The sequence below is a fragment of the Herpailurus yagouaroundi genome, unplaced genomic scaffold, assembly GCF_014898765.1.
Source record: "Herpailurus yagouaroundi ecotype Mexico unplaced genomic scaffold, PumYag 140, whole genome shotgun sequence".
In the NCBI taxonomy this organism is placed as follows: Eukaryota; Metazoa; Chordata; class Mammalia; order Carnivora; family Felidae; genus Herpailurus; species Herpailurus yagouaroundi.
Genome location: NW_024412395.1, coordinates 84,361,220 through 84,388,918, shown reverse-complemented (window position 1 = coordinate 84,388,918; position 27,699 = coordinate 84,361,220). Strand labels below are relative to the sequence as shown.

At 48.1% G+C, this 27,699-nt stretch overlaps 1 protein-coding gene across 4 annotated transcripts in view; it reads right to left on the bottom strand.

The window, feature by feature from the left end:
- Positions 1-27,699, bottom strand: part of NRP2 (neuropilin 2) — a 116,589-nt gene that overhangs the window by 10,526 nt on the left and 78,364 nt on the right. Inside the window, exons 13-16 of one of the 4 annotated variants that reach the window (XM_040475976.1) lie at positions 23,604-23,866; positions 21,969-22,065; positions 20,754-20,789; positions 7,944-11,539 (exon numbers count right to left, since the gene is read on the bottom strand). In XM_040475976.1, coding sequence (XP_040331910.1) covers positions 11,259-11,539; positions 20,754-20,789; positions 21,969-22,065; positions 23,604-23,866 — 677 coding nt within the window. In that variant the 3' untranslated portion in view covers positions 7,944-11,258. Of the gene's footprint in view, positions 1-7,943; positions 11,540-20,753; positions 20,790-21,968; positions 22,066-23,603; positions 23,867-27,699 lie in introns of those variants that run through there. The other 3 variants (XM_040475977.1, XM_040475974.1, XM_040475975.1) reach the window with 3 other exon arrangements.

Genomic DNA, 27,699 nt, shown 5'->3' with positions numbered 1-27,699 from the left:
GAGGAATGCTCTCTCCCAGTCTTGGCTTCCCATTCTCTCCTTCCCCACCTTACACGCACCTGCCTGTGCGCGCGCACCCCCCCCCCCACTTTATCTATCTTCCTCCCCCCTTCATTTTCTTCCATTTTTTTCCCCTCTTAAATTAAGATCCTTTGGTGTTAAACTGCTTTTCTGCAATTACTCGTAGAAAAATTTTGACCTTCCCTTTTTGACCTTCCCTTTCACCACTACTGCTATGCTGTGGTCTACCGCGAGTGTATCAGCGCGGGTGTTGTTCTGTTTACTTTCTGCATCATAAAAGGAGCTTCACAAGACTGCTGGGAAGTGAAAAGCCTGCCCCAAACCACTGGCTACTTTCAGATAAATCATTGAGGACAGTCCATTCCTGGGCCATTTGCATGGAGATCATCTCAGGACACCAAAACACACTGGTTTTCTTTGAAGAGTCCCTTCCACGTGAACTCCGAGCAGTGGAGTAAGAAGCCTGGTTGAAGCTGATGACAGATCTGTGAGCCAGAGGGTGTAGCAGAGACCCTCTAGGAACCGTGTGGTGCCAGCTCTGCTCACTGTCTGAAGGAAAGGAGCATGGGATTTGGAGGAGCACTGCACTGGGAACAGGTTGCCTGCTTCTCATCTGAGCTCCGCTATCCACCGCGGGTATGAGAGCCTGGGCGAGTCATTGACCCTCTGAGTCTCAGTTTGCTCCTCTGAAAGTAACCACTCATGTTCTTCCCTGCTCTAGTCTTCTACGTCTTACGGGAAGAAAATGAGAAAGGTCTGAGGGCCCTTCTGATGAGGGCACTCTCAAGAGGCTGCTGGTTGAGGTAGACAAGGTGACTCCCATAGAAAAGAACCCCACTCTGCTCACCACCCCAGTCTTCACCCCAGGTCTGTCTTCTCCTAGGTTGTTGCTCCCTGAAGTCAGCCGCCTTAAGGTGTGTGTGGAAAGAGAAGACCACGAAACAGACAGGTAAAGGGAAGCTGTGAGATCCCATGTTTCCAATACTGGTTCATTTACCTTAGAAATCAGCCCTGCGAACTGGCAATTGAAAAAGTAGTGGGTAAATTGTGCCCCGAGTTTTAAACTTCCACCTTAACGGAAGCCAGGCTGATAAAACCAACCTTAACGTGGCCACTTAACCCACCAAAGTGCAACCAGCCTTCAAAGCAAGGATTGAAGAGTCACTTACACCCAGAAAATCATTGAAATCATTCATTTTCACAGGCACAGGTGTCACCGCTTCTATTTTAAAGAGAATGAAATGGAAGAAGGAGGGTAGAAAAATGCAGTAAGTCATTGAACAAATCAGTGCTAAGGCGAGTAAGCCACATTTTCGACACCTAGTTTGGGGCTGTGATTTATGTGGGATAAGCTCTTGGCTACTTAGAACCCTTGCTGAATTTGATTCCAAGTTCTTGAAACCCCTGAGCCAGCTAAATCACCGGACTGTTCAGATGGGAGTAGTCTTTAGAAAATTCTCTCAGCCATTTCGTTTTGATCCCAGCAGGAGATGTAACCCTGAGACTGAAATAAATGAGAAATAACGAAGGACTAGGAGATATTTCTTGGCCTTTTGCAGTGTTTAATTCAGTTTAACATTTAGTTTTGGCTGAAGGCCTGCCCCCCCCCCCGCCCCACCCCACCACCTTAATTTCCCTAATTCAGTTTGTTCATCCCCAGTTGCTACAGGAGCCAAAAGTTCAGATGTTGATGAAAGCTATGCCAAGCTCCTCCATTAGAGAGTCAGGGTACTTGAGAGCCATTTATCCCTTGCTGGGTTTGGCTTGAGTTGAGAAACACCACCAGAAGATCCTTTATCATGGGTTTTTATCTCTTGGGCTTATAGCCAAATACATGCAAAGTCATGGAAAAAAATATTTTTTGGAGTTTTCAAATGGTTTCGAGCTGGAAAGCACAGGTTTGAGATATCTGGAGTCTGAACTTGAATTTAGCCATTATTTTCTATTATTTTTAGTTGAATAACTAGATGGAAACACTAAAAAGGGTTGGAAATACCAACTGCAAATGAGAAAGCTGTGAAATGACCTAATGATATTTTCAAGTGTGGAGGCGGATGAGCAGCTGAGGCCAAAATGGCTCCACTGAGCCCCAACGATGAAGTGAAAATAAGAAAAACGCAGCCAGAGAAACATTTAGCTATAAAGATGGGATTCAGAACTGTGCAGGTTGGAAACACCCAGCAATGATGATGGAGGAACATTCTGGAATCTCTCCTCCACCCTAGGTCTTTGAAAAATCAGAGATTTTCTTCCTAAGTATCAGTAGATATGTCAACAACAAGAAATAGATACGTGAACAAAAAGAAATTCTTCTTTTGTTGGCTACCTTCTCAGAGTGTGAAGGTGAGAAAACCCTAAAATTTCAGGGAAATTCTCACATGTTCACATTTCAGAGAGGTCGCCCAGTGGGCTTTGACATTTCTTCTCTCCTCCAATCCTGATACTCAGGAAGTGTGCATGATGGGAACACCACTCAGGTGGAGTAGTTTCCTACCTCTTGGGTGAGTGAAAGAATGGCGTCAAAGAAACAAAACCACATTTGCTTCCACTGTGAAAAAGAGATGTCTTGTCAAAGCCTCCCCTCATGTTCTGTAAGGCCCTGAAAAAATGCCCTATGTATCTCACCAAGTAAGCTTGCTCTACTTAAAAGGTGGGCTCTACTTCAGAACACAAGAATGAACAACGCTGTGGTAAGAGGTTTGGGGTTCCAAAAAGGAACCTGTCTCTACCCACTCAAGAGGTGATTTTCCCCAGAAGCTTGCTGTTATCCCAGGACTGTAATTATAACATAAGAGAATAATTTTGTCTCTAGTAAGAACACAACTACTTGGAGGAAAGTAACCAATTGAGCTTTCGTTTGAGGGAATCCGCCCCCCAACTTCTCTGGGAAAGAGTTTGATGAAGGGGGTGGGGGGGAGCAAGTATGAGAGTGACAGAGGAGAGGAGAAGGGGCCACTAGGAGAGGGGGTTGGTGCAGAAAAGGGAGGCTGGAAGTTGAAGACGAACGATATCTGGCACAAAGGCAGAGGGGTGGAGACAGGTCCTCCTTGGGGAAAGAGGAGGGGATGGAGGCCCCGTGGCGAATTGCCGAGCGAGACAGAGGACGGCGTCGTGGGTCTGGACTTCCTATGAACGCCATTGTTGAGCTTACACCCTCGGTCTGCAGTTGGCCGAGGCTAATGAGGTGCTCTGGGTGGCTGCTTTTACCATGCATGTCAGCCCCCGCCTCGGTCCTAAGGCCCATCTTCCCGCCTCAGTGCCAACTGTCGGGAACTGCCCAGGAGAAGCGACGGGGAAGTCCACGCGGGCCTCCTTCTCCCAGCCCCTCGGTGGCGGTAAGGAAACACAAAGGGACCAAATGGTTCTTTAACAGCCTGTGCTAAAAGGCAGCCTCAGCAACTAGCAGGCGGGCTGAGAACAGGACTTCGGTCAAGGCCTCCTCCAGCTCAAAGCTTTGTCTGCACTGCGGTCATTACTGGAGCCGGCCGCTCTCTGGCAAGTCAGAGAACTCTAGTCGAGGCCCCGGGTTAATGAGTCCTGCTGCCCGACGACGGACGCTCTACTGCCGAAAGCCAAGGGGTATGTTAGTTCATGATCTCTAAAGAGTTCAATTTTGCACAATTACACACAGAAGACAAAACACGTCTTGTGCGTGTGCGTGCGCGCGCGCGCGTGTGGGTGTGTTTGCAGTGACATATTCGAGCTCATCCATATGTCATGCTCATGCTGCTTTCTTTCCTGAACTTCCCCCCAATTATCCACCTGAACCCCATGCCCAAGAGGCAGAAGTCCTGGGTTTTTGGCAGGGCGGAGAAAAAAGCCCACAAAGCCCACAAATGGCGGTAGACACTGTCCGTTACGCTCGGAGTCCAACTCCCATTACCAAGATCCCTTTGTCTTAGTGCACAGTAGAAGTCAGGGGAATGCTCTTGGAGGAAAAGGTGTTTTGACCCAACAGGCCCCTTGGCTTCTCTTCCGCTCGCCACTTGGGGCCGGCAGCTTTGCCTACGCACACACACCTCCCACTAGAAAACAACCTCGCCTCCGGGTCACTTTCCTTGGGTCCCAGCAGCCCTGGACCTCCTCGGAAGAAAGCCCGACGCCACCTTTTGGCCCGGAAAGCCTGCTGTCCTGGGGACCGAGGCGGGCGCTTTGGTCCTAAGGCCCCAAGGATTGGAGACTTTCCGTCGGCACGTGGGCCCTACTCGCGGCTGCCGGAATATTTTAGTCTGCAGCACAATACTGTGCACTGACCTTAAAGGATGTTTTTTACATGAATTTTTTAGTAGGAAACATAAATAAATAACAGCAAGGCACAGTGCAGTCATTCTTTGAGGAAACCAAGTGGAACTCATTAATCATGGAGAACAGGGCTCTGCCTACAGAACCCTGGGATGGAATTAACCCCTGTACCACAGCTGCCACAGCTCTGGTGAGCTGCCACTTACAGTCAGGCCACATTCGCCACAAATTGACAGTTAAAAAAAAAAAAAAAGTCCCTGCAATTAAAATTCCCTTCAGCTAAAACTATATAAAGTCTTCTCTTACAAGCGCTCCACCCACTCCAGGAGAGAGAGATAGCCCCAGAGATTACGTGGCCTGTGGCGATGTGGGAGGGGATAGAATCCAGGACGTCCACTAGTTTGTGACTCTCTCAAATAGGGACAGGTTCACTGCAAAAGGTTAACCTCAGCCACTTGAAGCATCTGGTAAAATGAAGCGAGGCACACCATTTGGCCGACTCGTTCTATCGCAGAGAAACATGTGCGCAAAGACGCAGCCTCAAAGATGTTCATTGCAGTATTGTTTATAACAGAAAAAAAAAAAGCGGAATTAAACGCAACCTGAATGCCCACCAGTAGGGGAGCAGTTAATAAACTAGGGTACAATATGGAATGCCATGCAAGAGCTAACACGATGGGGTAATCTGGCAGTGGGTACTGACGTATTGTCAAGATTTTGTGAAACGAAAAGGAGAAAGTTGTCCGACAACGGAGCAAATGCTGTGATACCATTTATGCAAACGAAACCGAATCCCAACCAAACAGATCACATAACCGGACACAGACATACAGGTTTGTAAAGGTCTAAAACAAGGCCTGGAAATATATACCTCAAGCTGTTTCTCGTGATTACTCTCTTTGGGGAAGAGAGTGGGACTGGTTAGCAATGAAATGGACTTCTACTCCTTCCGTATTACGTACACATTTCCAGGATGTCGTTGTGTATAACTTGTAAGTTAAAAAAAAAAAAAAAAGCGAGAGAAACATCCAGCCAGTTATTATCCTAAAATTTCCCCCAACAACCTCTTTCAGGATCACTGACCACTCTGGTCCTAAGCCTCCAGAACAAGACGTTTGCCCCCTTCCGCCCCCAGGGTGATGCTAGAATGTCAGTTGCTGATTTTTCAAACAGCCTTTCCTATTTCTTGGTGCAGTGCCTGTGGGCATTTAGTCTTTTTTGGGCTCTTGGAGGTCGGTGACGGCAAAGCCTAAGGACAATTAGAGTAGAATGATTCTGGGTCTCCTGCCCACTGGGCTGTGGGGGGAAGGAGGAATGGTTTCTGCTGGCTGCCCGCAAGCACCTAGATTCTCCATTGAGCCCCACTATGCTAAAAGGGGTTTTGTTCCTTGGCCATTCTTCACATCTTGCATCTCTACTGCGCTTAGGTCTGGGGCCAAACGGACTCCTCCACACGGTTACTGCAAGTGTATTCTGGCTGAGGCATGTGGCCTGACGCCTTTTGAGGGTGTAGGTTCCTGATTATATCTAACCTCTAGACATACTCCAGGGCACCTGATCTATGTCAGGCTTAATTAAGTCGCACACTATTCTTAGATTTTAATTTATTTACATAAGGCGATTCTTTGCTGACTCTGAGACCATCAGCTGGTGTTCCCCTCTCCCCTCCTTTTTCTCCGGTTGGATTGGTTTTGTGTTTTCTTTGGGCCATCACCGAAAGGGACGAAAGGCAAAGGACAGCTGGCAGAGCCCCAGTGATGTGCACAATTAAAGAGCGAAAGCAAGCCGCACCTACACCTTGGCTCAGATGTGTAGCTGACAACATGGACAAACCACAACTTAAAACTGAAGCTCTTTTCACCAAAGATTACAGAAAGGCCACAATGTTGGTGCAAAACAGCTGCAAAGTCAGTGAAGAGGGACGCAGACGCCGTGCCGCAGCAGATCGGCTGGGCTTGGGTTATCTGGACTGGGAGGGTGCTGTCTTGCTTCAACAGCAAGAACACACATTTAAACCATCATAAAGGGCCAGGTGGGAGCCAAGGAAGACACACGGGGCCTTGACATCTGGTATTTATGATCCATGGAAACACAATGTCTGTAACATTTATGCTTGGGCTCGTTCTGAAATACCACACTGATAACAGTGCTGCACTTGACACCTAAGATTAGAGTCCTAACAGTCGTTGCCCTTTTGGGGAAGAGAGAATGCTTCTAGAATTAGCCCTGGGACTAGAACCAAAGCAGGAAGAGCAACGATGAAATTCTCAACCATGGCTCTAAAAACAGGAACGCTAATGAAGCATAAGTGATGGCTGGTTTAATTTAGTCTGGCAAATTTGGCCCCAGGCCAGCTCAGGGAAGTGTTGACTGAGCCTGGGTATTTGCCTGAAATAAATACTTTTGAGAGGCTTTCATTTTATCCTTTACTAATGGGAACAAATGGCTTTAAGGAAAGCCAAAGATCATTTACACAAAATGGATAATTATACTTGTCATTAGAGGCACAAACAATGCTCTCATCATGCACATTCTGCTCTATTCTCTGGCATAGGACAGACAGTGACATCTATACTGAGCCATCTGTACTAACAGAGATTCCTGTAGGATCTGAAAACCAAAATCCTATTTCCTTTTAGCACCCCTTAGACAGGTTTTACGGATGTAAAAAGTATTCCTTCCTGGATCTAGGTTTAGAGGGGAAAAGTAGGACTCTGGTGGAAATAGGCTCTCTGGACAGTCCCTTTTCTTAGAACCTTTAAGGATGGTTCTTGGACCCCTGAGGAGGTCTCCTGGGCTGATGGAATGCTCTTAATACACCCCAGGCGTAGGGGGTGGTGGAAAATCCTTCCCCAACTTCTTCTTGACCACCATTTCACTGCCACGTTGTACTGCCTACGTTTCCCTGCCAATCCCCCACTGATAGAAATATTTTATGTATTTGATATAACTAATCACTAATGACCCAAACGGGAGAACCAAAGAAAAATATGTGTCCACAAGATCTGGCTTTTAGGGTAAGTTTCCCCAAGCCTCTCTCGAAGTTTTTATGGAATATTCCTTTTATAAACTGCTCTAGCTGGACAGTTCCAGGTACATAGTCATCGTATAATTATCTTCATTACTTGCTCCAAAATGAAGTCTGGAATATTTTGGAGCCTTGAACACGCCATAAGGTCCCATTTTGTCTGGGAAAGTGCTCCTAAAGAGATCAATGTCCCCATGGAAGAAATGATTTGGTAGGCGAGGGGCATCATGTTGCTGCTTCTTCTCCAAAGGAAGCTATCTGTCTCTGTAGAGCCAAGTACATGATTCAACTCCACTGGTCCCATTCCCCCTGGGGCCCCATGAAAGGCAGAGTCCAATCTCCAGGGATTTGCCATCAAGAGAAATTTTGTGGAATCACACTGAGCAATTTAGCACTTAGCAACTTTTGCAAAATCCCACACCAATCATAAAAGTTGGCTCAGCTGCACAAATTGGATAAAACTCCTAACAAGCAGTAATAAAAATAAAAGAAGAAAAAACTGGCATCCAGCCTCAAGGAGAAAACCCACGTACCTCCCACAGCAATGCCCTGTAGCTCAGAAGGCAGTGGTCAACTTTGGAAACATCAATTTGTTCAAAGCCTACATTTCAATTTTGTTCTCATAGGCAAACAGGAAAAAAAAACCCAGATGTTTGTATAAAAATATCATCATTTTATTACATTCCACACAATACATTTTCAAATAGTTTCCAATGTCCACAAGTTATTTAGACACACAGGCAACTGAGCAATGCAAGAGATGTCACAGTTATAGGAAGAGGGATAAGAATAGGAAGTAAAAATCTTTAAGTTTTCTTGTTTTGTTGTTTTTCTTTGGTAATTATCGATTATTTAGGTGTTTGCTTGCCTGCTATTTTTAGTTTAAAGACAAGATCTTTTTAAAGATGGGGTATCAACGTCAGAAATATTACTGGATTTCCTATCCTATTCTGGCTTTAATCCCAAAACTGTGGGGTGAGGGAAAAGACAATTTCACTTTATTTTCAGGGTCCTGTTTTGTCAATGGCAATGCTATATTTTTTTCTTCTTTTTTCTGCCTTCACCAGCAATTAGGGGAGAGCAATTGTTAGAATAATATCAAGGAAGGGATTTTTTTTTTTTTTTTTAAACCCCAGAGATAAGGGTTGCCCTCCTGGAGCTGTTAATATGAAACCTCTACTAAGGCAAAAACTTTACCAGCCCGAGCTAGACCTTCAATTCTTCATTCATTCATTCATTCATTCATTTATATTTTAGTAGTTGCTATCACCTTTTTGTCTTCTGAGAAGCAACTCTAAACACATGCATGCATGCATTCACCTGTCCAGTCTATTTTTCTTAGAAGAGAGTGATCCTTCCCTCCCTCCATGAAATACAGAATTTTGCTTTCTAAAGCTGCAAAGCATGATTTTATAGAACAGCTGCCCTTTTAGCATAGTACCTAGAGAATACTATGAAAGTTGCTGGGCCAGAGGAAGAGAGAGAGAGAGAGAGAGAAAGAGAGAGAAGGAGAAAGTGTGACATCCCCAGCTGAAGTTCATCATGGGATTCACAAAGATTTGAGCAGTCTCATATTCTCAACTATGGCATGTACATAAAGATGATGCCACATGGGGCACCAGATAAAGACACAGCAAATGCACAAAGTTGTTGTCATCTTCTTGTAAAGAAGGGAAATCCTCAAGGGTGGATAGTAAGTAACTCACACAGTTGATACACTGGCTGGATTTTCCAGGTGTAATTTCCTGACACCATAACTCCACGGGGTGCCTACAGGGATGTCAATCATTTCGAGGGAATGCCTGGCCCCAAGTGCACAGCTGGATGTGGACACCTGAGATAAAAAGCCCGTAGTGACTGGCATGGAATTCATCACACGGTATGTTGGGCTTGTGCCCCTCCTCCCTCTCGCAGCTTTGTTTTCCATCTTCAGCTGGGGTAGGACACTTGAAATCTCAAGGTAGCTCATGCTCTAGCCTTTCATCTTTTCTTTTCTTGGCAGAGCTTCTGTGGTTGAGCCAGAGTAGCTCTTTGAAATAGAATAAGAGTGGGAGAGCACCTTTCTTTCAGAAGGATGAAACAAACCAGATGCGAAAGTGAGCGTGTGTTTGGAGGGACCTGCGAATATATTCTGAAAGAATGCTAAAAGTCTCTCTCTCCCAAGCAGCCAAAAAAAAAAAAAAATTAATATTTTGTTCTCAGAAGGTACCTGGAGGCTTTCAGCCCAGGCAACCATCTTTGGAGAGAATCTCACACTTCCCTGGTGGATTCCTAGCAGGAAGCGGAGAAATCAACACCCCCAAGGCTGAGCCCCAAGTCACTGAGCCTCTCGTTAAAATACGCATTTTCTATCAATGAAATTGACTTCATTATTGAATCTATCCTTTGTACAATATCATTAGGCAATTTATCTCTAACATCCCTCTCCCTGCGTTGCTTAGAGAGGACACACGGGCAGCAACAGATTTATCTTCATTATACCCTCTCCTGATGCAGCAACATCTGGAAATGCCAGGCCAGCCTAAGAAGGTGTATTTGCCAGATGCTACGAATGCTTTAAGGGGTAGCATTTTAAGGGTTGGCAGTTGACATTTAAAAAAAATGGTTACTTCTGAATATCCTCAGAATATTTAAATAAGTCAGGTGAACAGTCTTATGTTTTAGTGGCTGTAGATTCAGGCACACATTAACACCACGAAAGGAAAGCAAACGATCCCTTTCCCCCCATATTTTACAAATGCTATTACAATGACCAATAGAATACCAAAGATTACAATTTTTAAGCTTCTTACTCAACTCCATCCCAAGTCGGGCACAGTAAACCCCCCAAGTGAGGAGACTTTGAAAAGACCGCATTCAGTCCTCCCTGCTCCTCCCTGCTCTCCTCCACCTCTCGCTCCCACCTTAAACAGGCTACTGCTTTTCCTAAGCCAGTCTCAGACTTGTTATTCTTTATGACGTATTCCAAGATTGGACTTAACTGATAAAAGCTACACATTCATTATGAGCTTCCCTTTCATAAGGCAACACGAGACAGATTTGCTTCAGGGCTGGAAGTAGAGATGATTCTGCACGCACCCAATGGCTGCCATCTTGCTACTTCCAAGACTCCAGGAGACATGACAAGGGGTCATGTCTGAGTGCGCTGGGGGAACTTTCCTCTTGGGTCAGGTGGATCGGGAATGGGATAGGGATGGGAGGGGCCACATTTCATTTCATGCGGCCTCGAGTTTTTTTAGGTACCTGGAGAGGACAGTGGTAGCCAACAGAAACCCAGCCAGAGCTAGATAAGGCAACAAAAAGCTTCAATCTCTTCTCCAAGTAAACAAAACTAGTACAGCATATTATTTTTTTTTTGGAGAATGTACCCCCGGAGAAGTAACACAAGGGTTAAAGGGGGTCCTCTCTGAACACACCCACACACACTACCCCCCAGCCCCACAATGAACCAGTCTCTCTCTCACGTCCACACACACACACATACACACATACCCGACACAGAGCGATTCACACGCACATGTATATACTATGTACAAACACACAGATCCAGGTTTCCTCTCCGGTCTCCTGGCACACTGCCCACCGGGAGGAGGTATGGGATAAGGCAAGGGGAAGAAACAGGGAACCAGTCTCTGAAAGAAAACCAGCTGAGCCTTCAGTTGTGAAGTGCTGAGGGGCGTATCTCTTCTCATATTCCAAGATGCAGCATTAGAGGTGGGGGTGGTTGGTTTGGAATCAACAAAGGATAAAAACAAACCAAGAGAGAGAGAACCCAAGGACAATGGTCAGGATGAATAAAAGCACACAGGGTTTGGGCCCCCAGAGAGAGAGAGAGAGAGAGGAGAGACAGACAGAGATGTCTTGAGAGTCCACACAGAGACTAGGCGAGGAGAAAAAAGTGCAAAATCGAGGCAACGTGTTGGTAGTCTTTCTCGTTTGTTTTGGGTGCCGTCCTTGGCTTCGGCCCTCAGCAGTGCGAGCCGCGGTCTTGCTCTAGTTTAATGGTTAGGGTGGGCTCCACCGCCAGAGGGGCCCCGTTGGTGTAGTGGGAGGTTTTGTAGGTGATGGAGTGATCGGTCTTCTTGGCCGCATAGCGGAACCGGTGGTAGTGGAGCACCAGGGCCAGCGCGACGGAGACGAGCACCAGCACGGCGCCCCCGGCGGCCATTACGTAATACCAGTAGGCTGGGATGGGCTGCACGGGCACCGTGTCCACTGTGGGCTCGGTCCCTGGTAGGAGGGTGCCCCCTGGTGGAGAGACACAGAAGAGTGTTGCTAGGCTGAGAGCATGCAGACTACTCCAAAAATTAATTAAAAAAAAAAAAAAAGAAAAAAAGAAAAAGGAAAACACATACATGCTTTGGAGCGGATAGGGAAGGGGCAGGGGAATAAGACGGTACTGAGTACTTCGCTCGTGACAAGCACTGTTAAACGACTGACATCATTTCCTACTCGCAACCTGATGAGATAGGCACTGGCGGGCCCATTTCACAGATGGAGGTCTAAACAGAGGCTCAGAGAGGCTACGTGACGGGGGTTATACAGCAAGTGATGGTAAATATGGGATTCAACCAAGAGCTGTATGATTACAAGGCTCTTTCCTTCTTTCTGTTAAACCGCAGTTACCCTACCGTAGACAGAGGCGTCATAATTCACACGCGTACGGACACCCACGGATGCGCACAAGCAAGTAAATGATGCTGGAACGACTTCCGGGATTCCGGCAGGCTGATTCTCGGAAGGGGTGGAAATAGAGTATTTGGTCCGGTTGGCCAGCATTCGTAAACAAATGTATCAATTAGGCTGGCTAGACTTAAAGGTGAATTCCACTTTGGCTTGCCAAGGCTTCCATGCCCATCGAAATCAGCCTGGTCTTGTCTAAACAGGCCAGTTATCACTGTCAAGCCATGACTAACGCATCTTCATTTTTTTTTTTTTTTTAAATTGGATGGAGGATTTTGAAAGCTGATTGGAAAGACGTTGCAACAGAAAAAAAAAAATGTGGGCACACATGATATGGGTACGTTAAGAGAGAGAGTGAGTAAGTGAGAGCCGAGGGAGGGAGATCATTCTTAATCTCAGAAAAGACAGAGGAGGGAAAGAGAAGCTAGCAGAGGATTTCGAAGGCAACCACATTCGCTGGCCAGCCTCTGGTTGCCATGGAGACGATATAGCAGATTTAAGCCCAGGGAAACTCTGGGGAAAGACTGGCCAGAGTCCCACTTGATGCAAAACAGTGCTACAACTTGATTCTCCCGAAGATTTACATCAGATGAGAATCTGGCCCAGAATGGGACTAGGAGCTTTGGAGCTTGCCAAAACCAGACAAGATCTTTACTTCTGAAAAATGATGTATGCTTAACCTATGAAAGCTTCCATCCCTAGCTGCTTCCATCAAGTGGTGGTGGCCAGAAAGACCCATCCTCTCTGTCCCTGGGATCCCCCAGGGGGGCGCACGGCTGGGAGGGGCCGCTGCCTTCTTCATCCATCCTTGTTCCCACACTGTGGGTGTATCTCTACTCAAGATGCAGCCAGGGTGCATTTAGATTTTCATGCCGCCCCCGCGCCCCCCCCCCCACGAGGCTTGGAGACCCTCAAGTGGAAGAAGTCCCTCTCCTGTTGATGTCTCCCTCAGGGGATGGACAAAGAAAGCGCTCCACAAATGCTCTTGACTGAAGGGCTTCTGAGCCCTTGACTGAAGCCTCCTATCTGTGGGTCAGTGTTGGCCAACTCCTCAGCCTGAACACCACAACACCTCTCTTTGATTTGGGGGAGTAGCTGGGGGGTGGGTCAGACCTTCTGATGTGTCTCAGAAGTGGAAGCAAAATGAGAGCATTTTGCTGGAACTATCTTCTAGAGCCTGTCCACCTGCCCAGCCTTTAATCACTGGTTCCTCTAGTTTTAGGGATCCCCTTCTGCTAAAGTGCAGGGTTTGTTGGTGCCTCTCAGGCCACCAGGAGGGTGCAGTATCGGAAGAGCTTTGACAAGGATGTGTCACACAGCATATACACTGGCAGCCACGTCCAGAGCCCCACCGTCCCCGTTCTACCTCGTCCCCTTTGTTATCACCTCCTCTATTTTTCCTTTATTCCCAAATCACTTCTGTCTTTTAATAATTTCATTTCTGTAGCTGAGAAAGCTCTTTATCTCCCTCTCCCCTTTCTGCCTCCCCTCCCTTTCCCTCTCTCTCTCTCTCTCTCTCTGTCAATCTTTGTGACCATATTGAAAATTACGCGTAGAAACGGAAAGAGAAAGCAAGGCGCTGAAAACAGCTCCTTGAAAATGGCCAGCTTTTGAGTCACAGTGAACTGGTGGCAACTCATTATTCAGGTCACTAAGAGTATCTGCTGCCTGGCAACCACCCTGCCATTGGATTTTCATGTGGGCTCAGAAGAATGCACGAGAAACAACAAAGTGCATGGGGACGGGCTGAAGTTCCCCAGTGCCAACCCCCTCTTCCCAAAGGGCATCCTTGGGTTTGCTTCTGATTTCGATTTGGTGCCACAGTGAGAGCCCTCCTCTAATGAGAAGAAAGGAAGGTGATACATCCACAGGGATTCACCCCCCACCTGAAGCACCTGATCATACACCACAAAGGGAGCAGCACAAATTTTTGTCAAGCCAAAAATGGTCACAACTGCTCACATTCCCTCCCAACCACATAGTTTCAGTTCAAAGGCTTGCTTTCCTTCAGTCAAAATGCTGGTTTTCAACATTAAGTAACTCCCCCCCCCCCCCCCCAGGGCTCAGAGTGCTAGGGCTGGGCCTCAGTGCTACTTCTGAAGTGTTTCTTGTGATAGAGACAACATTGGGCCACGGCGGGGAGGATGTCAGGGCCCACAAGAAGGGGAGATCGCAATACACGGGTTACACGTTCAGAGTCACAGCGAGACCCCTGGTCTCAGAGTTCTGTTCTGCTTTGGAAGACACACTCCACTTTAGGTATGAGACCCCTTCCCCTTTCCTACCAATGCTCCCCTCCCCCAAGTTATCAACATGAAGAAAATTTTCGTGACAGAAGCCATCTTATGGACAGTGACGGGCAGTACGTCAGCTCCTTAAACATTTTCCTTGGCCATTTGTTTTGAGAAATGAGGAAGCGTGCTACGTGAGTTCGTGCCTTTAATATGAAGGGGGTTAGAAAAGAGAGGATCCACCTACCAATTCTTCTCTCCTCCCCCCACAGGCAATTTTGGGTGACGCACAGTTGGGGCCAGAGTTTCTCAGAACATTCTCCAGCTGAAGAGACCTAACTTCCACAGGCAGGCGGATTGCTGGTTTGGAATCTGGCTTTGTGGCAGCCTTCAGGGGCTATATACTAGGGCTATATACTATGCCAGACAGAGAAAAGAAAGGTGATAGATCAACAGGGGTTACATGCCCTTCCAAAGAGCCTTCCCAGACAATAGCAGCAATCCAATGGATGTCAGAGGGATGGATGGATGGATGGATGGATGGATGGACAAATGGATGGGAGAATGTATTTGAAACAACATCCAGATTCCCGGGAAAACATTAACGACCCCCTGGTACTTCACATAACAGTTATTCTTGGTGCTAGCAATTTTGCTGGCTCATTTTGTGCCTCTTAGGTGAAGTTGCACAAAAGGTACCCCCCTCAGATAGATGTCACTTGCACCAGGTGCCCAGGTTTGTGAGTGCCTCTGTTTTGGCCCCACTTATCCCCTCAGTCATATGGGGTGGCTGGGCCGTTGCTTTGTAACAAAGGAGCCTGGGCTGGTTCCCCGATATGGGAGAAAGAGGGTGGGTAAGACCTCAGCCTCGTCTAGAGCTAGCAATGTGCTGGACTGGAATGTTCCTTTTGATTGCAGTCTATCACTTATTCACATCCCTCCCCCCCCCCTTTTTTACCCAATTGGAAAATGCCTTCACCTCTTGAACTATTTTTCTTTAATTACCATCCTCTAATTCTCCACAAAGTTTTCTCATTGTGTGAGATAATGAGAAACAGATATTTAAATAGTCAATAATTTCAAGTGTATTTGCAAGGTTGAGCAGGCTTCCGTCTGTAAAAGTTCTGGGCCCCTTGGAGAAAGGGGCAATGCAAAGGCATAAGAATTTGAATTCTGGCAAACCATAAATTCTGAGAAGCCATGCATAGGAGGAGACTGAGGGAAAAGAAGACACCCAGGTAGTGCTCCTTCCATTCCTCTCGTGCACACAGGGTCACTGAATTAATAAACCCCTGGGAAATGTGGCCATAACAACAGGTACAACGAGCGGTCACTGTCCATGGGAAGGATATAGGGCGACAGGCTTCGCACGAATCACCCTGTTTGCTCCTCGTGACCCTCGGACGGGAGACCCGAGAACCTGAGAGGATGAGTGATTTCCTCCTGGTTTTACCTGGAGGAACATCGAGGCAGAGGGCAGTGCAGCACAGAGCAAAACCCTAGCGATGGCTTGGAGCCCTCAGGAAGCTCACGCCGTTGGAAAGTAGCAGCGTCAGGACCAGAAGCACGTGCACCCAATCCCCAGCCTGTGCCAGGGCCCCGGGGTCGGATGACCGCTCTGGCCCGCTGCCCAGTTTTGTCCATTCCGGAACACAGCCACCCTCCTCACATATTGCTTACGGCTGCTTCTGTGCTACAGCGGCCGAGCTGAGTACTTGCGACCCAGAGTCTTATAAAGCCCGACACGCTCTCTGTCCTTTTCCAGAAGAAGCGTGCAGACCCCCGTTCTAACCAAGCTGGGATGGGACAGGAAGTCACCCTCTCTCTTTCTGCCTCCAGCCTCCGTCTGAACCTGTCTGAGGACCATCCCGGTCAAGTTCTCGCTGAACCACTGTATAGAGAAAGCACATCCTACAGCCAAGTTTACCCCATGTCCTCTGGACCTGGAGGAGTCACCCAGGTTTCCAAAAGAAATGCTCTGAAAGACCCCGGTGCCGGGCGGGCCATCTCTCCCAGAGGAAGGGATCGAGGCTCGCTGCAAGTAAGAGGTGGCCTCGCCGTGGGGAGACTTGGCCTGTCGGCCACGTCCTAGCTGCACAGCTTGGAAATGAGGTGCAGGCGAAGGAGTATTTCAGACAAAAAGGCTTGTTGAATTTGTGAGATTAGACAAACAAACGAAAAAGGTTGGCGCCTCTGGAGAAGTTTACGAAAGACAGTAGACGAACGCGGCCACGTCCCCTGGCCTGTTCGGAAGAAGATTGTAAAAGTACAACATCTCCCTGAGAAATGACTCTTTAATTGGCCTTACAAGCAGTGTCCAGAGGGGCCTTGGAAGGGTGCCACTAGGCTCACAGAAGCTGCACTGATCCCCCCACATCTATCCCAAATGCCTCTGAATTCAGAGCTGTGGCTGGCTGGAGTTTCGGACACTTCTCTCTGGTGGCACTCTCTTCCTGGAGAGAGGAGGCGTCGGTGAAAAAAATGTCCTTCTCCCCTTAGGGAAACTGACGTTGGCAGCTGTTTAGATGAATGGCGAGCTTGCGAGGAGGGGCACGTTGGGCCTCTTGTGACGGGGGGAGGCAGCTTGCACAAGCAAACCTCACAAAGAATGCCTCAGTGTCCCCTTAGGCAAGCTGTGGCAGCCAAGCAGTTATGCGGTTTACGCACATCTGATCTCCATGCTTCCTCGCTCAGCAACACCTAGCCTCAATCCGGCAGCTGGAGACGTAAGGGGAGGGGGGCCAAGGAGAAGGAATCGCACACCACAGCCGCCTTTCCGGAACCCTGGCAGGGCGTAGGAATGCTTCTCTGCTTTTCAGCCATGTAACCCTCACCGCCTCTTGGAAGTGCTTCTAGGAGAGAAGAGCTCAAGGGGAAGCCAAGGAGAGAGGGCACTGGGGGGGCCAACCCCAGGTCCTGCGCCCTGGGATGGGGGGACGCTGCACTGATGGGCAATGCCTCTGGGAGACGGCCAGTGGGGGGACTGGGGGGGGGGAAAAAAGGGCGCGGGGGTGGGAATGGGTCCAAATTAGTTTGGACCAGCTGGCACCAAACAAACAGAACTTAAAACGTGAGGTGCACCCCGGCCAGCTCTGTCACTACCTGGGAATGGGTCTCTCTTAAGACTGCTCCCCTCTGTGCCCAGGAGACTGAGATGTTCACTTTCTCCTGGTGTAATTGAGCAGGGCTGCAGAAAGTGAACCCTGAGCGAGACCCACGGCTCTCAGAACTGGTCTGAGACCCCAAGCTCATAGCTGTTAGTTAGCAAGAGACACTGATGTCCCTTTTAGCATCCATCAGTGGCAGACCCAGTGCTTCTGAATCCTTTACTGTAACAACCACCTTCCCTGAGAGCCCCCGTGCCTGGGATTTCCACGGGCCTCTAATGGGTAGGGTACCAGACCCTACTCCTGCGTTGTTCAAAGTCCTCAGCCTCTAACATGCACAAAACCTCTTGCATCTACTGTGAGCTCCTAAAAATAACTACTTGGTCAACAGCTACAGAGCTCTGATCATGCGCCCTCCACATTTTTACTGGCTTCTTTATTATTCTTTTTTCTTTTATGGAAAAAAGAAAGTATTGGTTAAGGGGAAATAATCCATCACCTTAATTATACCACTTTTCGGGGTTTTTGTCCTTTTCCTTTGTACGGGTTTTCATTTGTTAAAGCTCACGTTCTAGAAAAAGATACATGACGGCACTGTGCTTATAGCCAATGCTTAAAAAAAAAAAAGAAAGAAAGAAAGAAAAAAATGCACACCCACCCGGGCTACATTGTTTAAGACGTGACTCATAACAACAACAACAAAAGTCTTTTTACAAATCACATGACAACGCAGCTTATTCACGTTCTCTTTTCCCTGTTCCTTCCCTCTATGGCTTGTTTCTCTTCATTACTGACTCATACCCTGGTTTACAATTAAAGTATACACACGAAGCAGAAAACACAAAGTGATTGGAATAAAAAAAAATGTTTCATGGCGAGAAATGAGTAAGAGGCAGAAAAAGGAAAGACACTTGCCAATATAACAGATCAAGAGTACCTAACAAGACCCAGCCCAGAGGCCACTTCTATTGCATTTCCTTAAAGATTGACCTAGTCCACGCTGGGCTCTCCCAAAGAATGAGATTGCGTCTGTCACATGGTTAATTTATAATGGAAAAGAAAAATAACCCAGATTCAAAAAAAAAAAAAAAACCAACCACACTAACAATGTAACCATCTATGGTTATTAGCAGTTGAACCACCAACTCTCTGCATCCTGCCTGCCCAAACCTGAGTTCTCTTTGTTCCCCTTTTTGAGAGAAAAGGCCAATTTAATCCCAGGACACCCAGGCTCCCACCAGGGCCAGCGGTGCCCTGACCAGGAGAGGAGCAGTGCACCAGTCACCAGGTTAGGCAGGGCAGATGTTCCTCCTTGCTTTAGCCAGTGGAAGGCTTTGCTTGAGTCAAAACACAGATTGCATGCTGAGGCCAGAGGGGTCTCGGCCCAAAAGAAGACCGGTCCTGGGTTCATCCGGCTACCGACTCTGAGTGCCATGTACAGCTTGACAATGTGATAGAAACTGTCCATGTTCAGTTTCAATCCTGCTCTTGACTCTATGTTCCTTGGCCCAGTCTCTGCCCCCCCAAGACTCGGCTTCCTTCTTCCAAAGTGCTCGTTACCTCCAGAGACGACAGTCATGGGCCAATGCACACCCCCCGTGTGCTGCTTTTGCTTAACGCCCCAGATCAGCCCATCGTGAGAGCGCTGGAGACGCTTACCTTCAAGTCACTAAGCCCTGTGTTTATTTTGGCTAAATGAGCACTGCGGCTCCGATGATATTTTATTTATATATTTTTTACAAGAGAACATGACTGGACTGTAAAGCCTCACGGTAAACACAACCTCAAGGAAGCCCATGTGCCCCGGTTTGTTTATTCTCTTACAGAAGCAGAGCACTTAGCCCCCGTGCTTGTCAGTCATGGACCCAGACACGCGTGCTCACTCACAACCATGTCTGTGGTCATAGCTGCAAGCCTTCAGCCAGCCTTCCCGGGAGCTTTGAGTCTTAATCAGCAGGTTTGACTTCCCCAACATAAACATTACCTTGGGTCCTAGAGGTTAGAGCTTGAATTCAACTGTGATCCAAGTGATTCAGTTCGGATCTCAGCTTCCCTCCCAATGCTCAGATCCGCATTAGCATAAATCTCACGCCCAGAGAGCACCAACATGCACACGAATACTCTCCACCCTTTACAATGTGCAGCGGGGAGCGGGATGCCGTTCGGGAGGCAAGGGCGGGCGAGAAAGAAAGAAACTGTATTCTGTGTCCGTCTGTCATTCTCTGTTCTGCCGCTTTCTTCCCCACCTATTTGCTTAGAGGGTGAGGAGTGGCAAATGAGGCCGGATGATTTGGAGGCCACGGCGCATCCAGGTGGCAAACCGGGAATCCATCTCTTTCTAGCCAGGAGCTGGACGGATTCATGAGAGCGAAGGTAACGAGTCTAGACTTCAGATGTAAAAATGACTTCCCTTACCGCTGGAACGCTGTCACCTCTGGGGTTAAGGCTAGCCAGTGCAAACAGGGCACAGGAAGCCTCACAACTGTTTGCATAAACCAGGGTATGAAAAACCCCTGTCCTCGGGTGAGGGCGAGTGTCTGAATGAGCTTTGCCGCCCCGGCCAACAGAAAGGAAGAACTTAGGAGTGGCTCCTAAACACTCAGCATGGGGACCGTGGGCGGAAACGTGATCGGTGCAAACTCACTGGAGCACGAGGAGGGCAGAGTGTGGGACCCACTGCACCCCCACAGGACAGGCGTTACTACCACCCAGGCTCTGAGGGTACGGCCATCACCCCCAGTTCCCCTCTCTTTACTGTGCTCTCTCCTTTAGTAGGGAGAAAATGGCCTGTGCTGTGTTTCAGTCCCCTATTTAAATGCTCTAACTCCAGTCAGCATATGTGCCTCCATCTTCCCTTTGCCAGACACCAGCTCCAGAATTCTGCACCTTTTCCCCCTTAGGATTATCCTTCCTTGGGTCTTTTCCCTAACTTTCTGCCCTCCTAAAGTGGCCTGCCACCGTACCTCCCTGAGGGTTCATTGAAGCCACTGCCTTGGTGCCCTGCAGCTGGAAAGAAACCATCTTCAGGCGAAAATAAATCATTGCCACCTCATTTCACTTTTAATTTACTACTGATTTTTTTTGTTGTTGTTCACTCTCCCCCACAGCCTCTCCTTTCTCACCACTCATGCATTTTCAGCCTCATTGCTCCCCGTTGGACAATGCAAGGCTGAAAGGTTTATCTGTAACCTATTTGTCTCTATTATAGGTTTCTAAACTTTAATTAAACAGGAGGCAGTGAAGATCTCAATCCTCTTTCCTGGAAGCTACAGGTGTGGTTGGTGCCATCTAGTGGCGGGAAGGTGTGGTGTCTCTTTTCTCGTGTGAGCTTTGTCAAATTTGGAGGTTTCTTCCCCATACCAAATTCACATCACATGGGGGGAAGAAAAAGACATGCAAAAAAAAAAAAAAAAAAAAAAAAAACCACGTAATTTTTTTTACCTTTAAAATTCTCACCTGCAAAAGCCGATATGGGTTCTGGGGGGAAAAAAAAGAAAAAATATTGAGTTAGACAAGGGGAAGAAACAATCGGGCAGGTAGAGGGTATGATGTAGATGACTTCCAATAATTTTTTTTGGTAATACCCCATGGAAAGTGTGCTGTGTCCTCCTCATGCTCTAGACTCTGTCTAACATATCAGTATCATGGGGGCTGGGTGGGTGGGGAGAGATTCCCAGAGTTGCTTTGGAACAAAAAAGTCCTTTATAGAGCAATGGGTCCCCAAAGCATTGTAATCAGTCACTTACCACTGATTACTTTCTCAGAGCCTCGATTATGCTTAGATGCCCAGGCCCGAGAGCTGCCTGAAGGGACTGGGGTGGTCCCAGGCGCTCCTGACATCATCAGGCACATACACATCCGGGACCCACGTGCCAAGAAAAGCACTCGGTGAGTGATTACAGTTACTCTGCCAAGTAAAAGCAGGTCCGTTCCTTCTGGGGATTCCGTCTTGTTTTGGAAATGCCCATGGCTCTCATGGGAGATGGTCAGGATGCCCCTGGGGTGGCCTGGGTAAAATGTGTGCATCTTCCTTGGGCTGGTGGCTCAGCCCGTCTGTCCAAAGGGACACTCATGGTGTCCTTCTTGTGCTGGTCACCTGGCATGTGATGTTTAATCTTACAGCTCTGGGATCTTGGGTACTGAAGGTGTCAGCTTCAAAGCAAACTCTAAAATCTTACTTCACCTGCCACAGTTTGCCCTGTAATTCATTCATGTAAGAGAACAACTTGGGTAATTGTGTTATCGCTCTGATATAACATATGTACTATTTTCGTTCACCAGTGAAGGCTTCCATTAAAAACATCAAACCTTTGCAGCATGTAATTCTGACTGGCAGTTGCTCTCAGCCTCTAGCATTTTCTTTGCTAAAAGCTGGAGTCTGACGATGGGGTCTTGGCACCCTGAGTCTCCATATACTTAATGCATGTCTATTTCTGAATGGGAACAGGAGATAGAAGACTTCATCTCATTTATACCCCTCCCATCCTGAATGCAGCCTAAGATACAACTACATTCATATCTCACCTCCTGCACAGACTGCTGCTGTTCTACCCCTGGGTATCACTGGGTTTGAAAATGGGGTGATGCTTCCTCTTGTAGATCCCAGCCCTTGGTATCTTATTTGGAAGAGCCACAAAGAGACAGCTATTCACGTACCCATACAGTTCTCCAGTGGGACATCAGTGCTTATCCGAATGTCATCAATGGCAATTTCTCCCGAACGTCCTTTTCCTATGACTCCTTCAAACACAATCTAGAAGCCAGAAGAACAAGAGCCATGGTTAACTGAGCTGCTTGGAAATAGTGCAAAGATTTCCAATTCTCTGTTAACTGCAGCTTAAAGCGTGTGTGTGTGTGTGTGCGCGTGTGTGCGTTACTGTACCTGGTACACATCTGTTGACCACATGACTATGGTGCTTGAAATCTTAATTTAAAGAGTGGTTCAAATCAAACGTATATCTGAGAGGACTAAAAATATATATAACAAGGTGATGGACACTGTTGTCTAGTAATCAGAATGTAGAGATTAAAAGGACGAGAATCAGGACATGTTTACAGGAGGGTTGAAATGTCTCTAGCAATTTTGGAGGTTCCTTTCTCATGAATCTTTTAAATGCCCAATGCAGGTACTGTATTCGGAAACTCAGAGCACATAACAGGTGGGGGTAAGGTGAGAAATACAGCAGTGGGCTTTGCCTTGGGGGTAACATTGTCTTAGGGCTCCACTATTACAACTAGGAGGGGAAGGATCTCTTCCTTCACCAATAGCTTACTGAACACCTACTATGTGCCAGGCACAAGGACAGTCACAAAATCTAATAAGCCAGACCCTCTGCCCAGAGAATCTCACCATCTGGCGGGGGAGACAAAAATGCAACCAGGCACTTACAACACGAAGCATTCAGGTTTCTAAACGGGAATGCAGTTAGGAGTGCGGCGGAACTCGGGATAGCTTGCAACCTCCAGGGCGACTGCAGGCGGCACACAGAGGCCCCTCTGCTCTGTGGTCTTCAATCCTCCCTCATTCCACCCTCCCGGGTTCTTTCCGCAAACTAGCACATGTCCTCTGGCAAGCCGAGCGAGCAGTTGGCTGCCTCACCAGCCATCTGTTGCTGCTTCTCGTCTGGGGAGGAGCAGGTTAATGCTTTGGCTGGTTCTCAGTCACCTCTTCCACAGTGTGTCTACTCCAACCCAAGCCTCAGCCACAGCTGTGCAGACCCATCTGTGCCTCAGTCTTTTGCTCTGTGGGGCAGAGATAATAGAACTCCGCTCCTGGAGCCACTGGGAGAGAAACTGCTCATTTGGGAGTCTTTCTGGTCGGCTGGCCACTGAGTGCAAACAGCAATCCTCCCCTTCCCACGTTCACCCTGGGACAGGTCTGGCAGGATTTTCCCCTCTCCTTGGAGTGCGAGAGGGCTGGGCAGTCTCCTTCCCGTGTGTGTGTGTAGAGGTTGGTTCGTGTTGATTTCCCTGGCTTCTGTGTCCCTTTGTCAGCCTACCTGATAGCAATTTAAACTAAAATGGAGAGAAGAAACATTTGTTGGGAAGATTTTGGCAATATAAAAGGCAATAGGAGGAACAAAGAACCAAGTCTGGATGTGGAGATAGGCACGTTTTGAATAACAAATAAGAGTGTCATTCAGTTGCCATGGCAATGTGAGAAACACAATGAAAACAGCAGTGCTTAACCACGTTCCCTAATGATGAATGGGCACGGCCCTTTGAAATCCTGAAATACACATCACAAAGATTCCCTCGGATCTCTGCACCCACCTCCTGTCACCACCCTACCTGATACTCCATGTCATAGCTGGGCAAGATGATGCGCCCGTGTTTCCACTCGTTGCCCTGGTCCTCGCGGATAACCCAGAGGAGCTTGCTCTCCTGGCTGGCTTCGCGCACCACCTGCAGCGCCACCCCGCGGCCGCCCGTGGCTTGGTACTGGAACTCCATGCACACGGGGCTCCGGGGCAGGTGCACGGGAGGGCTGATGAGCCGCGCGTACTGGCCCTCTCTCCGGCCATCGCTCTGCAGCCGCAAGAAATTCCTGTCATCTGGGGGAAACAAACCCAGAGGTTCTTGGTAAACGCTTGGGAAAGAGACCAGTTTGCGGCTGTGGCCCCTCCTGGGGAAGCTGGGACCAGAGTTTAGGTGTCTTGTCGATTCATGCCTTTGTCCTCCAGGCCCCGTGTTTCTTTCTCAAGGTGCTTTTGGGGCTTGGCTGAGACGCCGCTTCCTTTTGAAGCCCCTTCTGGAGGCTCTGTGTCAGGTTGGTCCTTCCTGCCTATTTCTCTGCGTCACCTTCTTTGCGCCTCTGTTGCATACGGCACTCGGGGCGGTTGGCCGTGTGTCTTGGCTGGTGGCATCTGCTCTAAGTCTCGTCTTCCTGAATTCTAAGATGCCAGGCCCATGTCTGATTCACCAGTGGCTTACCCAAAGGGCCAGTGCAGCCCAATGAACTACATTATAAGGGGCTGAGGTGGCTGCTAGGCTGGAAGATGATTCTAGCAGGTGGTTTATGCTTGAAGCCTTTGTCATCTCGGCTGGGCACTGTCCAAATGGAAGACATTGAAAACCGTCTGTCTCCACCAGGGCTACTAGACAGTGCCCGGACTCTAGGGAGTATTCGGAAGCCCAGTGTCAACTTCAAGCACAAGAAGGGCTGGATGGCGGCTGCACAGGGATGAGTCAGGGACTCGACCCTACTCCCTTCCCTGTTTGGCTTGGGGAGGCCAGAGGTGGCCTTTTTCAGAGAGCCTGGCAAACAGAGCTCCAGCGAGAACAGGCACTGTCATTATCACTAATAAAGGCTATGTGTTTAATAGAGAAGATACACATGATGGGAAATTAAGTTTTCGCCCGCGCCGATGTTTGGGGAAAGGGCCTTTCGGCAGATTAGTTTTCAACTACATCAGACACTGTGCAGAAGACTAAGTTCTTGTTGCCATTTGCAGACCTCACGCCCTGCAGATACAGGTGTGGGGGCCTGTATCTGCAAACCCACCTGGCACAGAAGCATTCTGGCCACTTGCACAGAAAACAGGCTGCGGTTTGAGGAGACAGGCTCACTGCCTCCTTTTGGCCCTGAAACATCTTACGCTGAACACTTCTGCAAGATGGCAAGGGCACTTTCACACCACACAGCCAGCACACCAGACACTTCAGGATCATGTTAATCTGAGACATGTGAACCCAGCTTTCCTATTCACCAGAGACTGTGAATATCCCAGGCTTGTCAGCAGGGGACAGGAGAGGACTCCAGAGCCTTGTATCAACAGGTTAGTCTCTGGACCACTGGTTTGCTGTTACTACTCCTGCTGACATCGCGACTCTAGCAAGAATGAGCCTGTGACAGTCTTCTTATCCATGGCCCCAAACCAGCTCCTTCATTTGCCCCCCCTAGCCATCTCCCTTCCTCCTTCCTGGCTCCCCTAAGTCCCCTCCAGTTAGATTCTCTGGGATTATTGCTCCAGAAGCTACCCTCCCCAGGGAAGTCAAATCAGACCAGTTTAGGATGCATAGTTGGGATTCCGGTTTGTCTCCTTAACCATCCAGAACCATGTCTGTCTAATACCCTCACAACATGAGACTTCTGCAAGGTCAAAGTCAGCGCAGATGGCTAGGCAGCTGCCTACACCAGAGAATTTTAAAGCTGGTGATCTGCCAAGGGAGGAGACATGGGCACTGCAAGCAGACACTCAAAGACCTTCCAAACCTAAGCTTCTCCGATCGGATCTCATTACGACCGCTATTAATGATAATAGTTACAAGTCATACCTGCAGAATGCTTTGTGGATTCCAAAGCACGTCACATGCATTGTTTCATCTAACCCCATGCTAGATACGTGTGAGCCAGATCTTCTTAATCTCGCTTCGGACAGGATGATGCAAATGAGGCTCAGGAAGGTTCAAGTGACGCGTCCAAAGTAGAGAGGGTAGGGGGTAGCAGAGCTGGACCTGACGTTAGGTTTTCCACCTGCTTGTGGCAGGTTCTTCCCTTCAGCTGCGCCCCAGGTACCTGCCCCGAGGCTGGGCAAACAGGCACACTCTATTCAAGGCGGACTGGCTTCCCCACCCTGCACCCTGCTCCTGGACCTCCTTAGTGTCGCCCCTCACTCCCCTAACACCCCACTTTTGCTAGTTCTTCTCCTAACTCTTCTAGCACATTTCAACGAATGCTGCTTTTCTCTCCACAACTTGAGCGTTTGCTGACTGTACCACTAATCTTATGTTGTTTTTATGTTTTTATTATTTACTTCTTACATTTTTTTTTTTTAATGTTTGTCTTGGGGCGGGGGAAGGGCATAAAGAGGGAGACACAGAATCGGGAGTAGGCTCCAGGCTCTGAGCTGGCAGCACAGAGCCCGACATGGGGCTCGAACCTACAAACCTCGAGATCATGACTTGAACTGAAGTCGGAAGCTTAACCGACTGAGCCCCCCAAGTGCCCCGTTACCTTGTTTTTAAAAAGACTTGAGGCCATTATTCATGCATTTCAGCAGGGAACCGCCCACTAGCTTGTGCTGTAATTTAATTGATTCATGTGTGTCTTTCTCATCGCTCCGGTTAGATGATTAAGTCCCGGTCTTACACATATGAGGGTTAATACTGCTCCTTCTCCCTGACATACATATGCCACTACTCAAGAAAAGTTTGCTCCCATGGATGAATGACAAGCACAGATAAAGAATGATACGAGTCTCTATATTCTCACAAGAGAAACAAGAAAATCCCACAGACCCAGACAACGTCTTCACAATTCCCTCCCCCTCTCCCGAGCCAACAGCCCCTTTCAAAGGTGAGGTGCACTGACAATAATGGGATGACCTGTGGACACACCCTGGAGCCACCTGCAAGAAGCCCTCAAACGCTGCCATGCTCCAGTAATTTCCAAGCCCTGACTGTTTCTACCTCATATATAAAGAAAACCAGATTTCAGAGACTTATTATTCAGCCTTCTTCCTTCACAGTTTCACAAATAAGACCCACTTGCTGCTTGAAAATTGCTTGGCAGAAATACTGTCACTTGTGTGAATTTACATTCTTAAGCGGCAGGGGATTCATAGCATAATGGTTAGAATTTAGTAAGTAAAATGTGTGTGGAGGTGGAAAGAGCCGTGCTGGCTGGATTTTATCTGGGTCTGTTCTATTTACCCATCCTGTTGCTAAAACTTCAGGCACAATCAGGCCAAAGGTCTCACAGACTGCCGCACCCGGGACCGGGACCGGAGCTAGCCCCCTCCTCCCCTCCTCCCCCCCCCACCCCCTCTGCCTCCACAATAAGACGATAATCGCTTCACATGATTTAAAGGACCATTGGAAGACCAGGGAGTTAATGCTGGTGGCGTGCTAAGCACGAGCAGCTGAAGGATCATAATTCAGCGCTGACATCTAAGCTAATCCACTAGTTTGCAGAATCTCAAGACAAGCAGGCCTCTGAATTTCACTTAGTTAAATCATTTGTGCCCCACTTGTCTGTTAAGTGCTGTGAGCTTGAGGGAAGAAAGATGATATGTAAATTTAAGGAATTAGCAGTAGACATCAGTCAGAGGGACGCGGAGCTGCAAAACGTCCCTGCCTGTCACTGAGAGAGGGCTGATTAGAAGCAGGACATCACGAAGGAATAGCTCAGACCAGGAAGAGCCCAGGGAGGGGATAGGAAATGCAGGGGCAAGAGAACTGACGTTCCCTGGGCACCTACTGTGTGCCAGATGGTGCAGCGGAAGCCTTGTCTGCCTTTTCTTATGTGGTCTTCCCTGTGCAGTCTAGGTCTGTGAAACAAGTATTGTTTCCTCCATTTTCACCGGAAAGGAAACGGAAGCTCAGAGAATTGAAGCGATGTGTCCGAGACCACTGCTGGAGAGTGAAGTACTACATGAGCCCCGAC